This window comes from Podarcis melisellensis, assembly GCF_964234715.1.
Source record: "Podarcis melisellensis genome assembly, chromosome: 12".
NCBI classification, from domain to species: domain Eukaryota; kingdom Metazoa; phylum Chordata; class Lepidosauria; order Squamata; family Lacertidae; genus Podarcis; species Podarcis melisellensis.
In genome coordinates, this window is record NC_138544.1 from 30,211,001 (window position 1) to 30,227,623 (window position 16,623).

Below are 16,623 nucleotides of genomic sequence, written 5' to 3' on the forward strand. Positions count from 1 at the left end.
TTGCTTACCTTGCATCAGCTCAATTTGTTCCTAGCTGCCTGTGCCAGGATGATGGCTAAAGTTCATCATGGGTTCATTTTCCTGATGGATTTGTGCCATTTTTTTCAGTGGTGTAATGCTCTTGGGGGAGGGTGATGTTTATTGCATGTCAGTAGGTCATGAAATGCAGGTGGCGCTGTGGGTAAAACCTCAGCGCCTAGGACTTGCCAATCGCATGGTCGGCGGTTCGAATCCCCGCGGCGGGGTGCGCTCCCGTCGTTCGGTCCCAGCACCTGCCAACCTAGCAGTTCGAAAGCACCCCCGGGTGCAAGTAGATAAATAGGGACCGCTTACCAGCGGGAAGGTAAACGGCGTTCCGTGTGACCCGGAAGAGTCTGCGGACAGCGCTGGCTCCCGGCCTATAGAGTGAGATGAGCGCACAACCCTAGAGTCTGGCAAGACTGGCCCGTACGGGCAGGGGTACCTTTACCTTTAGGTCATGAAATGTGTTTCTTCAAGATCTGTTTGCATCCATTGGCACCTGCAAAGAGGTCTTGAAGAAACACATTTCATGACCCACTGAATGTTAAAGAGCCTTGAGTTGGATCCAGACTAACTTAACTGAAGTCCCATTGGTTTCAGAGCAACCTGCGATTAACTCTCTCCCAATGAAATTCCAGGAAATGGAATTGTAGTTGTATCTGATTCCTTGTATAGAGCAATGCCTGCCATCATGGTGGGCACAGGCAAGTGGGAAGCAGGAAACCACTTTGTGCAGGAACTCACACACCCCAGTGAAATCCCTTTCAGCAGATGCTTAGAGCCGGTGTCACAGACTGGTTGCACACCTTTCCTCAACCTGGCAACCCCCAGGTGCAGTTGGACCCCCAAATCCCATCAGGTCCAGTGGTCAAGGGTGATAGGAGTTGGTATCTGACAATATCCGTAAGGCACCAGGTTGGGGAAGGCTGACTTACTGCAATGCTTAATGAAAAAGCACAAGAGGATATCTCTGTTGGTAGAGAATTAGACTCTTAATCTCAGGGCTCTGGGTTTGAGCCCCACATGGGTAAAAGATTCCCTCATTGCAGAGGGTTGCACTAGGTGATCCTCATGCTGTCTTTCAACAACAGCTCTATGATATGGGATCAAGTAAAGCACTGCAGTCAGGTGCACATTTTGTATAGGCCCCTAACAGTGGCTATGTAAGTAGGTGGGGAACAGATAAAAATTTCCTGATGTCATCCATTTTTCCTATTTCTCACTTTGTGGCTGTTCCATTTATTTCCTTTCAGACAACCAGCCTCCTGTATTTCAAAATATGCAAGAAAGGCTGCAGACCTTTTATGGGGAGGATTTTGTGTATCAGTTCTCAGCGACGGACGCAGAAGGCTCTGCTGTCGCTTTCTTATTGAATTCCGGCCCGCCAGGTGCCAGTCTTTCTCCCGCTGGACTCCTGATATGGAAGGCACTGTCAAAGAAGCCTGAGCTGTTTACCTTTTTCATAACGGACGACTGCAGTGCCGAAACCAAAGTTGCAATCGAGGTAATAACTATTGTGGTCAAATAGCCAACGCTAATTGCTACCATGCAGCCATGACAAGAGCTCCACTGCAAATGGAATATCCCATTCAAGAGTAATTATAGCCTGCTGTTTATTGGGCATGTTTTGTAGGTCAGCGTGAAACCATGTGACTGCTTAAATGGAGGGTCCTGTGTGACCGATACCAATTTCCCTCCTGGAAGTGGGAAATATCTGTGCATCTGCATGCCAGGATTTGAAGGTGACCTTTGTCAAGTGAATACCAATGACTGCGCATCCAACCCCTGTGGCCTTGGCAGATGTTTTGATGGAATAAATAGCTTCCGCTGTGAATGTACACCTGGGCTGCAGGGTGAATTGTCACTTATTCTACATTTACATAACAATAATTCAATTACATGCATGATTTCAGGCTCCAGTTTACTGTGAGGTTTATTTAAGCAGAACAAATATTTTTCAAGCATCACTGAGTTAGATCTTCGCGTACGCCTCTTCAGGCCAGTTAAAGCCAATGAGGAAGAGGGGTAAAAGCTTGGCTTTCAAAAAGCTTGTGTGGTTTGTGGATTACAGTGGAAGCTAGAATAAGGAGTTAGAAAGCACAGTGCAATCCTATACATGCCTACTCAGAAGTACATGCAATTGAGTTTAATGAGGCTTGGATGTAGGGTTGTATAGGAACAGGATAGGGTACTATTAAATTAGTCTGCAGACTGCATAGAAGGAGAACAAACAATTTTTTTTACATAAAATTCATTTTTTAAATTCCACATAAATATATACATGAAATCATTTTGTCTTAAATCTTATCTGAAACAACCAAACATTAAGAATAAATAGGGGAGATATGTGTCCAGATGAATCTATATGATCAAAACTCAGAATCTCCATCCCAGCTATTTGAAATCAATCCCAAATAACTTTTCCTGAGGCTGGAGGTTTTTTTCTGCAAAAGTGGCCACGTCCCCTTAAATCAGGGGTCTGCAACCCGCGGCTCCGGAGTCGCATGTGGCTCTTTTACACCTTTGCCGCGGCTCCGGGGCGGATACTAGCGAGGGGAGGAGGCACATTGTGCGCCCCGACACTCCCCACTGTGGCGGGCACTGTACTGGCTCTGATGTCGCATGGGGCGGTGTGTACGTTAGGCACGCACTGTCCCAACGTCACCTTCCCACCCACTACATTGTAAGGGGCATGTACGCTGGTCACTGCATTGAAAGGGGGCATGTACGCTGGTCACTGTTTTGAAGGGGAGTGAAGAACACACACACACACACACAAAGGTAACTTGTTAATTTAATGTTTATTTCTATGAGGAGGAGTAATTCTGAGGGGTCAAACAAAGAAATAATTTTTAAAAGTGACAAAAAAGTTATTTTTATAATGACGGGTTTTGCAGCTCCCAGTTTTTTTTCCTTCGGAAACGGGTCCAAGTGGCTCTTTTTGTCTTAAAGGTTGCAGACCCCTGCCTTAAATGTATATAGAACAAATACATCATAAAAATCCCAGATTTATTTATTTTTTTGTTTCTGGAAAATCAAGGGCTTGCTATCTCCCAAGAGTTAGGCAATGAACCAACGTTTGCTTTCTGTTTTGAAAATCTTTGTGGCTTTGTGTGTGTGTGTGTGTGTGTGTGTCAGCTACTAGTTCCCAAGAAGGAACAGACACTTGAAAAGAGCCTTTGATGCATGCCCGAATATCTTTCTTTCTGTTTAGGTAGGCATTGCCAAAAAGACCCTGATGAATGCAAATCCAGACCATGCTTCCCTGGCGTAGCTTGCTTCAATACTATGGATTCCTATTATTGTGGTCCTTGCCCCACTGGCCTGTATGGAGATGGGAAAAGATGTTATGGTAAAATGCTATCCCTTTCTGATCACCAAAAAAATCATATTTCATTTTATTTCCCAGTGTTTTGTTCATTGCACTAAGCCGTGCTTAAAACGGATGTGCCTAAGGCAAAAACCTGTCTAATAATCCTGTCCATATAATAGAAATTCATAGAACTTTCATGCTTGATAGCTGATTCTGTCTATATGGGATAGGAAACATGCTTTTGAATGAGAAAAGTTTTGGTAGTCAGGTTGAACAGATTGACCTGTCAGCCTTCCCAAACCAGTTGCCTTCCAGATTTTTGGGGCAATAATTCCCATCATCCCTGACAATTGTCTGAGCTAACTGGGGCTGATGGGAGTTGGAATCAAACAACAAAAACAATAGCAGCATTTACTGGGTAAGAAACTAAGACTTTCCAAGAGAGGACCAGCACAGCACAGTAAAATAATTGTGGCTGTACGTGTTTTCCCATATAAGCAACTTCCAATTAAATGTTTGTTTGTACAGTCCATTCCTCTGTGTGCTTGCAGAAGTTGTGCGTAGAATCTTTCTGGCCACAGTTGGAATAGTGAGGATAGCAGTGGCTGTAACCTGGAACTCTGAACATTTTTCAAGAAGCCTAACAACTTTTTATGTAATCCTTTGGCTGTCCTTTAAATAAGCTACCTTTGGTTTGCTATCCCTTTGATTTGGGCATTCTTCTGTTTATGTCGCAGCTGGAATAAAACCAACAAGCAAGGCTCCCTCTGGTCATTTGACTCCAGAAGATGGATATAACAAAATAGACCCCAGTGAAAAAATCGGTGCGGGCAAAAATCACGGATATAGCATTGCTGGTGCCCATACTGATGAAAATGTCTCTGGCAAGTAAAGAGCTCAGGTTTATGTTATTCATATATATTTTTAAGATAGAAGAAATGGGTGGGAGGCAAACCTAATTATTAGAATTCCTTCTGATTTCTGAACATCAGAATGAACAGCAGTGTATTCCTGGGGATATGCCATTTCTAAAAACGGAATGACATCTGCCTGCAGAAGCGTCTCCACCCCCATTGGTTCAGTCTGGACACTGAGGTCCAGTTCCAAGGGCCTTCTGGCAGTTCACTCACTGCGAGAAGCAAAGTTACAGGGAACCAGACAGAGGGCCTTTTCAGTAGTGGCGCCTGCCCTGTGGAATGCCCTCCCAAAGAAATAAAAAACTATCTGACGTTTAGAAGACATCTGAAGGCAGCCCTGTTTAGGGAAGTTTTTAATGACTGATGTTTTAATGTTTTTTTAACCTTTTGTTGAAGCCGCCCGGAGTGGCTGGGAAAACCCAGCCAGATGGGCGGGGTATAAATAATAAATTATTGTTGTTGTTGTTGTTGTTGTTGTTTGCATGGCTGGCTGTAATCCTGAGCAGGTACATTCCTCACTGAAACACTTTGTTGCAGGCCCTGGTCTTCCTTTATGCCTTATTCTCATTACTCTGACTTTGCATAAGCTCTTGGCCTCACTCTTTTCTGTTTTTCTAGCCATCTTGCTTGGGCTGCAGGTTCTGGAGAATGTATTATCTAAAAGAAGATGGACTGACAAACAGGAAAGGATATGGAAAGGGTTTCTGCTGCTGCTCACTTTTTGCGCAGGCTACTGATAGGTAGATGCTAAGGAGTATTAATTTCAGGTTTATGTTTTACGCTCCCTGCCAACTCTCCGTTATGTCTTATGCTCCCCGCCGACAATTCTGGGAGCTCTTGTTTGGGTTTAACCTTTTGTGTGTTTTTCTAGTAGACTTCTAATGCTAAGTACACCGCAGCAAGCACGACTGGAAAAATCCAGATATATGTAGAAGTCTACTTTCTTTTTTTACTGTTTTAAAACTATTCTCTTTGAAATGTAAATCTTGTAATAATGCTCTTGTGTCTGTCTCCTGTTTGTTTGGCAGGTTTCCTGCAACTGTCAACTGCTGAGGTTCCAAATACCTCAGACTTCCCTCTTAATCCCACAGATGTTCCCAGAAGTTTCATTCCCACAGAAGTAGCCAACAGCAGTCCATACGTTTCTGCAGCCAAAACAACTGTGTCTTCACATGTATTCATTTCCCAGAGCCCAGCTTTGAGAAAGCCTGTTAGTAGTGCACCCCCTGATTATGCATTAGGTGCCAGTACTGTAAACATCCATTCTGGCACCGCAAAGGAAGAGTCAGCAGCAGATGCGGTAGACTCTGCATCTGACATGCCACTTAGGAATAAGACAGTATTTCCTGAGAAGACGATGGTGGCACGAGAGCAGATGTATTCTCCCCTAGAAGCCAGCATAACACTGAGCAGCAAAGCTAATGTGACACTAATAACCAGCAAAGAACTGGGAGGAGGAAGTGGCCGCAAATTCCAAAGGCCATTCGGCAAACCTAAAGACAGCACTTTGCAACCCACCTTTGAAAGGTTTGCTGTGACACTCCAAAGGCCTGGCACAGATCGAAAACCAGGCTCTGCGTCAACTGTTTCCCTGTTACTCACTTGTGCAGAGTCACCCTGTTTCCCCGGGGTTCCTTGTGAGCCAAGTGAAAATGGAAGCTTCAGATGCGGTCGTTGTCCTTTCGGTTATTACGGAGATGGTATTATTTGTAGAGGTACTGCGGCAACATATGTTTTGCTATTTTTTTGCAACATAATCCTATTTCCAGCAGATGTTCTTGCCGAACTTTTACAATGGCGGTAGAGGCCTGATATGCACATAACGCAAAACTGTGGTTTATTAAAGTATGGTTTATTAACCGTTGCTTAGGTTTGTGTGTAAACCCAGCCCAGCATTGGTTTACTGTTAACAAACACAGTGTAAAGCCATGTTTATGTTGTTGACTTAGGAACCTTTCATTATATGTGAACTCAGCACCCTTTACCATGGCTTGAGCACTCCACTCCAGAGGTTCACCAAACTACAAACACATGAGGCATGAGCAGCTGGAAACAAACTTTGGAGGAACAAACCATGTTTTGTTTGATTATCTGTGAAACAACTTATGGTTACCTCATGATTTTGCTTAAACAAGCTAAGGCTTATTGTTATGTGTGAACCAGACCATAGAGCTGGACAGCTTGCTGCTTCCAAGCTGCATGGGGTATACAAAAATTTAGGGTAGTTGCTGTTCTATGTGAAACTTTGCATGGCTGAGTTGTGTCTAAAGAGCAGTCGTGGTGGGGAAGGAGAGGGGAGCAGGAGCGCTATCAAGAAGGTCACAGAAATTGCACAAATGGCTCCCTAAATGCACATTCTGTTCACTGATCATTGCGTTTCGCCATATCTGCTGGTGGCCACATGTGATGGGGTTGCAGAACAACTTGAACTTCATAATTGCACAAATTGGTGGAAAGTATAGTGTTTTCAAGGTCAATGCTGTTAGCTAATTTTGCATGCTAGGTATTGAAAGTAAATACCACAAACCAGATTAGTTACTGATCTTATTTCCCCCGTTTTTTCTCTCTCATAGCAATATGCAGGCATAACTGTGGTGAAAACATGGAATGTGTGGCACCCAATACTTGCAGGTGTAAGCCTGGTTACTCCGGCCGTAGCTGTCAGGCTGGTGAGTGATGCCTGTTTTATGCACCCTCTGCATTTAATAATATTAAATGGTACATCTAAGAATTTAATGTTGGTTTTATACAGCTCTGTGTCGACCAGAGTGCAAAAACAATGGGAAATGCACCAAGCCTAATGTATGTGAATGCCCCCCCGGATTCAGTGGCCCCATCTGTGACGAAGGTAACCCTGGGCTGTCCTTTTAAAATTAAAGGATGACCCAAAATGCATGCTGAATGTCGGTGTCAAAATTGATTCTCAGACGTTGCAGTGTCAGCTATTTCACTCCTTCCAGAAAACAGCTGAAACAAATGAAAAAGTTGTATTTCGTGTTTATCACAACGTTCCCACAACAGCTCTAGTGTGCCACTCTTGGTCCTAAAGGTATTCCAAAGAACTGCAACTGTACTGAGAATAGCGATAATGGCACCCTGCATGAGGCAGGCAACTCTTGTTCTGTTCTAACAGTTTGCCACCATGTGTCTGGTGCAAAGATTTGTTCCGATGTAACCGGCCTTAGAGTGGGTGAATTGCATGCAAGCTCTTCTCAGTTCTGTTTGCATCCTATTCCATCTTCCTTAGTTCCACCCTGCATCACAGCTTTGTGTTATATTTTTGGTGTGATAAATGTGTAGGGAAGGTATAGTAGGGATATCAATGAATCTGTCAATTTTTGTTTCTCTGTTTCTTATTTTTCCCAATTTTAAATGCAATTCACTTTTCTGCAGCAATTTGCATTTTGAAAAGAATCCTCATGAAAGTTCACCAGCATTTTAGGACAGATTTCACCTAATACATACATTTTCTCCTCTATGCAGTTTTTAATGTATGCATTTTGGAAGGAAATTTCTTAAACGTAATGCATTTACTTATGTTATTTTCAATCATGTGTGCACACTTCCCCAAATACACTCGTTTCTGCACCCATTATTTGACTGGAGAACTGCGTCACAAAATTTGGAGACACGCAAATTGTGGTTCGCATATTGAATTGAGAAGCGCAGATTAGGAAGTTTCTCAGTAAAAGGCAAACAAAATCGAATTTCTCCCCATGCTGCTCAGAATATACCTCCCAACTCTCCATCTTAACAATATCCATACACACAATTTTCTACATATGCTTGTCCTTAAAGACCCTATATTTTTAGAATCATAGTTCCCATGCCTGTTCATATGTATAAAGATGGATGTCAATGGTGTTTATTTTATTGATGGCCGACATTTTGACATATTGTCTAAATGTACAGTACTCAGTGAAACATATCCCTCATGGCCAAATTAATGTTTCCTTTAGAATAGATAATCTAAAGGCCAGTTCTATTTTTCTGGAGAGGTGCCGGAACTCACCATGAACACCTCCCTTGTTCTCTTAGCCCACCTGAGAGGGGCCGGAACTAAGTTCAGGTGTGTTCTGCCTGAAAAAAGCCCTGCTAAAGGCCCAGCTCTACCTCCAGGTTCTTGGTGAGGGGGAGGATTAATATAGTAGGCCAGTTGTTTTAATGCTGAGAAGGAGGAGATGAAGTAAGTTATGGAAGATTGTAAAAACACATTTCAATATTGTGTTGCTTTACTGTATCTGGTCTGCTTGGATTATATAACTCACCCTGGGATTGCTTGCCTCTGAAGCACAGGATGATAATGAAATAAATGAAATAGCCCTTGGGGTCTTAAATCTGCCATGGAGCACATTTCCTGTCATTAAGCTACTTAGACCACTGTCAAAAACAAACATAGATTGAGTTCAGCACAGACATTTACCAGGGTTGCCTCTGTTGATATCATCAGAGTGATGCCTATTTATATGCATACTTAAGTTGGATCCCTGCTAAAACCAGGATATTCTCGATATTCCAAGAAACAACTTCAATTGTTTCTTTAACAAGATGTTGGCAATTTCAAATTGTTCGCACGCAAACCTGAACTGGTTTTGTTCAAAGGCAGGATGAACTGAGAGTCCCATACTTCACAAGTTGTTGTCCTGCCTTTTGACCACTAGGTGGGGACATGGACCCAACATGATAGTTTTGCCAGTAACCAATGCAGAAATAGTGTTGTAGAAATCTTTTCTTTCTAATTTTACACCTTTTGTTTAAAAGTTTCTAATGTTAACTGATTTCTGGAACTGATATCTTGACCAGTCTCCCTTTCCACCTCCAGCACATTGTGAGCCACCTTGCCAACATGGAGGGACCTGTCTGACCAGAAACCTTTGCACTTGCCCATATGGGTTTGTGGGTCCACACTGTGAAACAAGTAAGTAATGGAATACGTGACAAACATATAAACAAAGCATCCTGGTGTCGCAAGATGCACATAGATAAGAGGCACTATACGTTTCTGGTGTTCTGTGCCCCAAAACAACCTCTTGGTGAATTTGTCAGAAATAAATTAGTTTGCTTTTTTAAAATCGACCTTCCTGATTTTTCCAAAGAAACTCAAGGCAACTAATCAATAATATAATACAAACAACCCCCCAAATTAAACCATATCACACAAAATACAGCATAAAACAAAAGAAAAGAATGAAAACAATGCCAAAATCACAATCCAAAACCCTCAAAACTAAGCCAGTGAATAAATTAATTGGAGGTCATTTGTTTATTTGATTCCATAACCATTCTTCACCATTTAGTCCCAGAGTATGTTACAACAGTATACTTTGCAATGATAAAAAGCAGAAAAATAAACCTATTTAGCTGTTTGGATGGAATAATGCATACTAACAGCAACCTCTTTGATGTCAACAGGCCTATTGTAAGCATGGTTAAGTCCCGATTCAGCTAAATATCTTGAGGTGTAGTTCTCGTTATTTTCTCGTTGTAAACCACTTTGAGGTTTGTTTGTTTGTTTTTACAATCAATTGGCGTGTGAATTTTATTAAATAAATATCATAGCAGAAAGACAATTGCAGACAAAACCTGGGAAATTATTTGGGTGTATATAGATATGCAATAAAGGTATGACAGCAACCCCTTTTTTTCTCTACTAACTTCTGTTTATTATGTTTCTTAAACACTGGTTGCTTGGTTTAGTGGTTTGCAACAGGCACTGTGAAAATGGTGGTGAATGTCTCACCCCAGATGTCTGCCAGTGCAGGGTTGGCTGGAATGGACCCACATGCAGCACAGGTAAAAAAGTATATCCCTAAAGGCCATTTATTTTCAGTAAAACCATACACACACGTTGCCACCAAGAGAGACAAGATCAGCTCAAAAATGCTGAAATTACGATTGGTGAAAAGGGGCAGGCTTTGAAGGACCAGCGTTACGCTGGTTGTGGTAAGAGATTTGTTTGCACCAGGGTTAAGGTAGGGATGGAGAGAGAGCGGCTCCCACAAGAACTTCTGTCTGGAAAGCTTCTGTAGGAACCACATGGTGGAGCTCTGCTCAGCCTTCCTCTGCAGAATAACAGTCAAGGCTTCAATCCTAGTTAAGGAAGTTATGGAAGGAGAATTTGCTGCTCGGATCTCTCCACTGAAGCCACAGGAGCTCTTGCCTGCTCCACCCCTCAGCAGCCCCTGGCTTCCTATTCTAAACTGGGGTTTTTGGGGGGTGAGTTCCAACCTTCTAGAGAGGCTTGGTGGGGGAAGTCAGGGGTTGCTATAGCTTTGAAAATCAAATACCCTTTTATGTGTGCAAGATCAGCTTTAATAATATTTCATGCAGTTTCTTGTAGTTCTCACTGATTTTTTAAACACTGGGTAGGACTGTCACCTGGCCTCTTTTAAGCCACCCAACTAGGGTTTTTCTTGTTTGTTTGTTTGTTTGTTTGTTTGTTTGTTTGTTTGTTTGTATGTATGTTCTCCCCCCCCCCCTTTGTGTTTTGTTCTCCCAGAAAAGGAGGGTGTTTTGTTGTTAATTACAGTTTCCGTGCTGGTTGTGAAAAGGCATTTCTAACTGAGCATAAACCACCTATGCAAATGAGCATAGCTTACTCTTTTGTCTTTTGGCCTGGTAGAAATAGCAGCCCTCCTTCCAAAGAACAGTTCAAAGCAAATTACACTTCAGTTCTTTCTCCCATTACAACTTAGTTAAGTGACTTAACGAAGTATTTGCGTGCAGTGAAATGAAATCGCTACATGGCACACATGCTTAAATGTGTTTCCATTTAACCTTTAAAATGAAATACTCTTCTCTTCTCTCCTTGTCTTCTCTAGCTGTGTGTGACCCAGTGTGTCTCAACGGCGGATCCTGTATTAAACCAAACATTTGCCTTTGCCCTAATGGATTCTTCGGTGCCTATTGCCAGAATGGTAATTTTGTTGTGCTATTTAAAAAAGAAACGTGCGATAATTAATGGTTTCCCCCCCCCCCACACACACTTCTACTTTTCAGGGAAGAAACATTGATAGAATGGCTCCAAATGGATCATATAGCAGGCACAAAGGCCATTGCAATGGGGTGGTGACCCCTTCGTCTTTGCGGTGGACCCCACAACTTCTGTGCCTCCACCCATTTCGGTTATGGGCACTCTGCACAATCCAGTGCTGGCAAAACATCTAATTAGCACATGCAAATTTGTGTCATGGACCAGTGCTCTGAAAACACCCCTGATGGGGGTAATGTAGCTTATTGTGGCCTGAGCATTGGGCAAAGCCAAGCACTTGGTCAGAATTTGTAGGAGCTGAAGGAGAGTGATTTGTTGCAAAAGCACTGCTGGATCCATAGGAAGGGTTTCATTGCCTTTCCCATTTTAACCATATTGTGGCAGCGCAGCAGGAGGCAGGTCTCAACTCCAGCACCATTCATCATATACGAGCCGCTTCATACATGATCCACAAAAGGGGACACTGCCCCACCTTTGATCTTCATCAGATTGTGTTGATGGGGAATGAATAGGCCTAAGTGTGGACAGTCAGTAGTCGCAGGCTTCAGAGCAGCAGTAGCTCTTCTAATTAAGAAGCTGGAGAGAACCGATCAGCTCCCATTCTCAACCCTCAATGATGAGAATTTCAGATCTAACTAGATCAGGGGGTGGGGAACCTTTAAAACACCGTGGGCGGCATTTCCTTCTGAGGGTCACATGAGTAGCTTACACTAGTGGCCAAAATTGTGGGACCTTTTGGAAAAAGTGTATTTCTGAGGTTTGATGGCTCATAACACTTTTTTTTGAGTAATACCATAAAGTTATATATCAGTGGAAAGATAAGTTAATGAAGAATGTAATGCAATGAAGTTTGTTCAGTTATCTGTATTCTATCCAAAGTTATAGCCAAATGACCAGAAAATGGAAGCACAATTTGCTTAGGTTGATATGCAGTCACTTTCCTTCATTTGAATGTAGCCAATGAGCACAAGTGTTTAGGGAGTCAGTCAGGTGCGAGCTACTCACACAGTCAGTTAAGGTTTGGCAGACAGCCAGAAGGCAATCTGAAGGAGTGAGTCTGCCTGGTGATAACAGAGACATGGAGACCGCTCCCTGATTGGTCAGGCTCTCTCAAGGGAGTGATAATTAATGGCCTACTAACTGGAATATGTTAGTTCAAGAGTTCAGTGGTTCAGTGTGTCAGTGTAGGAGTTGCGAGTCGTGTCAGAGAGAGCTAGCAAAAGATCTGTGTTCTGTTCCTGTAAATAGTCCACTGTATATAATAAACACGTAACTACAAGTTCCTGGTTCCTACTTTGTCTATCCTGTCTGCAGCCAAGTTGCCAATTGCTTTCATGGATTCTGCGTTTACTCTGCTAGGTCTGGCTAAGGTCCTGCAACTAGTCTGAAAGTTGCGAAACACCAATAGGCTTTTCCAATAAAGGTTTCCACAATTTTGGCCACTAGTGTGCTTGCACTCACACACCCCTCTGTGCCCTCCATCCCATGAAACCAGAGGCATGATCAAAGTTCAAGGACACATTCCAGCCTGGCAAAAACAGGATGTGAAGGGGAGCCAATGAGGGGATGTGGCCTGCGAAGAATCTGGAGGGCCAGGTACAGAAGAGTTGAGGGCCGCATCCCGCACCCCTTCCTAAGGTGCCTTTTCCCTGTAGAAAAGAAAATGAAAATAATAGGCCCCTCTACTATGCAGCACTCGAACCACTGCCTCACTTCTCTCTCTCTTGCCTTTAGCCATCTGCAACCCTGCCTGTAAGAATGGTGGCCACTGCATGAGAAACAATGTTTGCACCTGTCCTGGTGGCTACGGTGGCCGACGGTGTGAAAAAAGTAAGGCTGCTTCGTTTAAAAAAAAAAAAAAAAGCTCTACACATCTCAGCATGCCGACTCGGGGTGATGGCGGCAGCTCAGTCGCATGTGCTGAGCATTTTCTCGTTGCTCTTTGGTTTCAGGTGTCTGTGACCCGGTATGCATGAACAGAGGAAGATGCGTGGGCCCAAACGTTTGTTCCTGCCCATCGGGCTGGAGAGGCAAAAGATGTAACACTCGTAGGTATTACTCTCAGCCGCTTGGAAGCCTGTTAAATTGGGCGTATAAAAAAGGCTCTCCGTCCAAGCTACAGCAATAAGTAGCATTTAATTTAGATTTGCTTGTAACTAGAGGGCATCTTTTCACTGCTGCTTAATGTGACCCTGAGGGTTTTCCTGTCTAAATGATGGAAGCAGGTCTTAGCTTCTGCTCCAGAATGGCATGCTCAGATTTCCTTGTTTATCTCCGTTCTTAAGCAAACAGGCTTTGAATGCTCAACTTAGTATCTCACTGGCACAGCATGTCTCCCTCAGTCTTTTTGAAGCATTACCACAGTTCTGGGAGACAAATTCCCATTTCTCCTCCAGAAGACATGAGGCTGTAGCTTGATTAAACTAATGTAAATGAGGTCAACATTAGGTTGCATTAATTTCATGTATAAAAAGCCGTCGAATGCCATCGCCAAGAGTAGCAGACAGTTGTTAGAATTTGCCTAAGCTCACACAAAACTATCAAGGGTGGGAACACATCAACATGGCATGAGGATTAAGCAAAGGTATATCTTACAGTTTCCAGTACCATTTGTTCATTGTTTGCGCAGATTTTGAGCCATTGAGGGTATTCACACTTCTCTTTCTACGCATGCCTTTCTTGTACAGCTATATGCCTTCAGAAGTGCAGGAACGGGGGTGAATGTATTGGACCAAGTACTTGCCATTGCCCTCCAGGATGGGAAGGAGTTCAGTGTCAAACACGTGAGTCAGATGTAATATTTGGATTACAGTGGAGGGAGTGTTTTTATAGGACTTTTAATAGCTTGTTCATCCAGAGCTGCACCATATGAACTGGTCTTTATTAAAGTAACTTGAAAGAGAGCATTCCTTGCGAGATCAGCATTCCCTTGCCTCACCTTCCATTCATCCCAGGGTAATCAGTTTAAAAACAATAGGGCTTTTATGTTTAATGGTCAGAAATGTCAGTTCCATGGAATGTAGGAAACTGCCCTATACCCAGCCAGACAATCTACCTCAGTATTGTCTTTTTGAATTCAAACTGTGGCTTCTTCTTTGCAGCTGAGGCATGACTTTTTAGTGTCATACACAACATCAGGTGACTGACAGATGGAGAGCCCTTCCACCTGTCAAAAGTGGCTTGTTGGAGGGCTAGCTACTTTGGGATCTAGCCCTCTGGTCAGATCCAGTTCCAGTTCCTGTACTAGATCATAACATTAAAAAACTAAAAGTAAATCTAAAACCTGAAACTAAAAAAAAGATCCTCTTTAAATCCTTGGTGAATAAGTTAGCATTATATTTGAAGCTCAAACTGAAACAATACAATGAAACTTTTCTCTTTTTTTTCCAGTGCAGAGGCTGGATGGCCATCTGCCATGTATGAGATTCCTGCATTGCAGGGGGTTGTACAATGACCCTGGGTGTCTCTTCCAACTCTACAATTCGATGATTTAACACCTCCCTCTTAACATTTTCACAATTAGCATTTCTATTCCAGTATTGTGCAAAGAGATCTGCTGGCACAGTAGACTCTGCATCCATTGCCCTGCTGTTTAACCGCTGGAGGTGAACGAGGGGGCATTCTTTATTCCTCCTTTTGTCATCAACTGGAGGGAATTAACTTCTTCAGCCCAGGGCTGATGCATGAAACCTCAGCATTTCTGCAGGTGTGTTGAGGGAGGTGAAGAGGCTTTGAGCATGGCATCTCCATGCTTTCACGCAACACATTTTATTCCCCCCTCTCCAGCCCATCAGCAGAGCTGAGCTTTCTGCCAGGGAACATCCAGTGGCAGTTCGTTCCACATGTGCACAGTACCTCCATCTTCCTTAGCTGAACAGTGGTTCCTGCTCTTCCTAAGGCAACTCAGCCAGCTGGAGTTAAAATTGCACCCTTACACATTAAATTCCTATGCCGTGTATTCCATTCCTAGTCTTCATTATTGGCAAAAATAAAATCCACACTACTCCCTTTTGCTGTTGCTTCCACTAGCAAACAGGCTGCAATCCACATATTACCTGCCATTTTACAGGATTGCACCATCAAGCTTTCCTGAAAGCTACACAGTTGTATTTGTTAGCAGTCTGCTTACCCTGATATCTCTTTTATATAGTCATCAGCCCAGTACTTCTGTATTTCCCTACAGCCTCATCAAATATGTCTAAAATTAGCATCTCCAACACTGTGTCATAGGAAGTCAATACATACATTTTTTTCACAGCCTTTGAGGAGTGTGATATCATTTTTTTAATCGTCTTATAGGAGTGCAACATTCATCAAATGACTGGGCCATTAGCAGAGCCACACACTCTTGAAAACGTTGCTTTGTTGCTGTATATTTATGGGCCATTTGGAAACTGAATGAGGGATGCCTTTCTGACCAATGCTTTTTATTGTTGTTCTGGTTTTGTTTTTGTTTTTTGCACTATCTTGCTGAGCTGGAGCATCTAAACACATGCTTGTGCACCCTAAGAGTTACTGCAGAATCACCAGGGGCTCTCTCCTCGACAGACAGGTTTTGTTTCGATTGCCAGATTAAAACACATGCACATATGTATGTTTCAGCCACGTGCAACCGGAAATGCCTCTATGGAGGTACATGCATACTGCCAAACGTATGTGCTTGTCGGCCTGGCTACACGGGAGTCACATGTGCCAAAAAAATTCAGGTAATCATAGTACAAATACTCAGTGCATTCGAATGATGGAAGAGGTTTAGGAAGAAATTAAGCTGCATCCTAATTTGCCGGTCTTTTTGCTGCTTATGTTTCAAGGTACAAGGACGTCACGCGTGAAGAACAAATGTCTCTGGGTCGCACAATGTGCTGCATGGATGCCAGCCATCTCTGGTGTGGAGAGGATCACTCAAGACAATGCTACACGAGTGGCACAATCTGGCCCCTTCCACATGCAGAGTGCAGAGTTGTTCTTCGTATGAATGCTTTGAAGTTCTTCCCTTCCCCACCAGGCTGCCTCTGTGTAGGGCACAACACTGCTTTGCCAGGCGTGCTGCAACCTTCCTAGCCAATCACATTAAGCAGAAGCCTGTCTAGGGCTCGCCTCACTCGAAGCACCCAGTGGCCTGCTTCTCCCCATGGCTGTGGTGCACAGACTCTTTGCAGCAGAAAGATAGTGGCATCAAATGTGGGATCCAAGGGGGACTGGGCTGCTGGATACTTCCAAGTGAGGTTGGACCAGGCTTTACCTTAACCACAAATGGCTGAGTAAGTTGCAGCTGGCTCAGAATAGCAGCAAATGCTCCTGATTGACTGGCAATCAACATCCATCACACTGCTACTCTGGCTGGAGTACCCCAAGTTTGTTACAGCAAAGAATATGTCTCA

General features: G+C 43.3%; 1 protein-coding gene across 2 annotated transcripts in view; it reads left to right on the forward strand.

Annotated features, from left to right (window-relative positions):
* The window catches only part of VWDE (von Willebrand factor D and EGF domains), a 44,870-nt gene extending 28,696 nt beyond the window's left edge, over positions 1-16,174 (forward strand). The window contains exons 17-31 of one of the 2 annotated variants that reach the window (XM_081882803.1): positions 1,275-1,525; positions 1,655-1,874; positions 3,236-3,373; positions 4,072-4,218; positions 5,280-5,966; positions 6,825-6,920; positions 7,004-7,099; positions 9,074-9,169; positions 9,949-10,044; positions 11,073-11,168; positions 12,977-13,072; positions 13,195-13,290; positions 13,930-14,025; positions 15,845-15,948; positions 16,054-16,174. In XM_081882803.1, coding sequence (XP_081738929.1) covers positions 1,275-1,525; positions 1,655-1,874; positions 3,236-3,373; positions 4,072-4,218; positions 5,280-5,966; positions 6,825-6,920; positions 7,004-7,099; positions 9,074-9,169; positions 9,949-10,044; positions 11,073-11,168; positions 12,977-13,072; positions 13,195-13,290; positions 13,930-14,025; positions 15,845-15,948; positions 16,054-16,074 — 2,336 coding nt within the window. In that variant the 3' untranslated portion in view covers positions 16,075-16,174. The remainder of the gene's footprint in view (positions 1-1,274; positions 1,526-1,654; positions 1,875-3,235; positions 3,374-4,071; positions 4,219-5,279; positions 5,967-6,824; positions 6,921-7,003; positions 7,100-9,073; positions 9,170-9,948; positions 10,045-11,072; positions 11,169-12,976; positions 13,073-13,194; positions 13,291-13,929; positions 14,026-15,844; positions 15,949-16,053) is intronic. The other variant, XM_081882804.1, reaches the window with a different exon arrangement.
* The last annotated feature ends 449 nt before the right edge of the window (positions 16,175-16,623 follow it).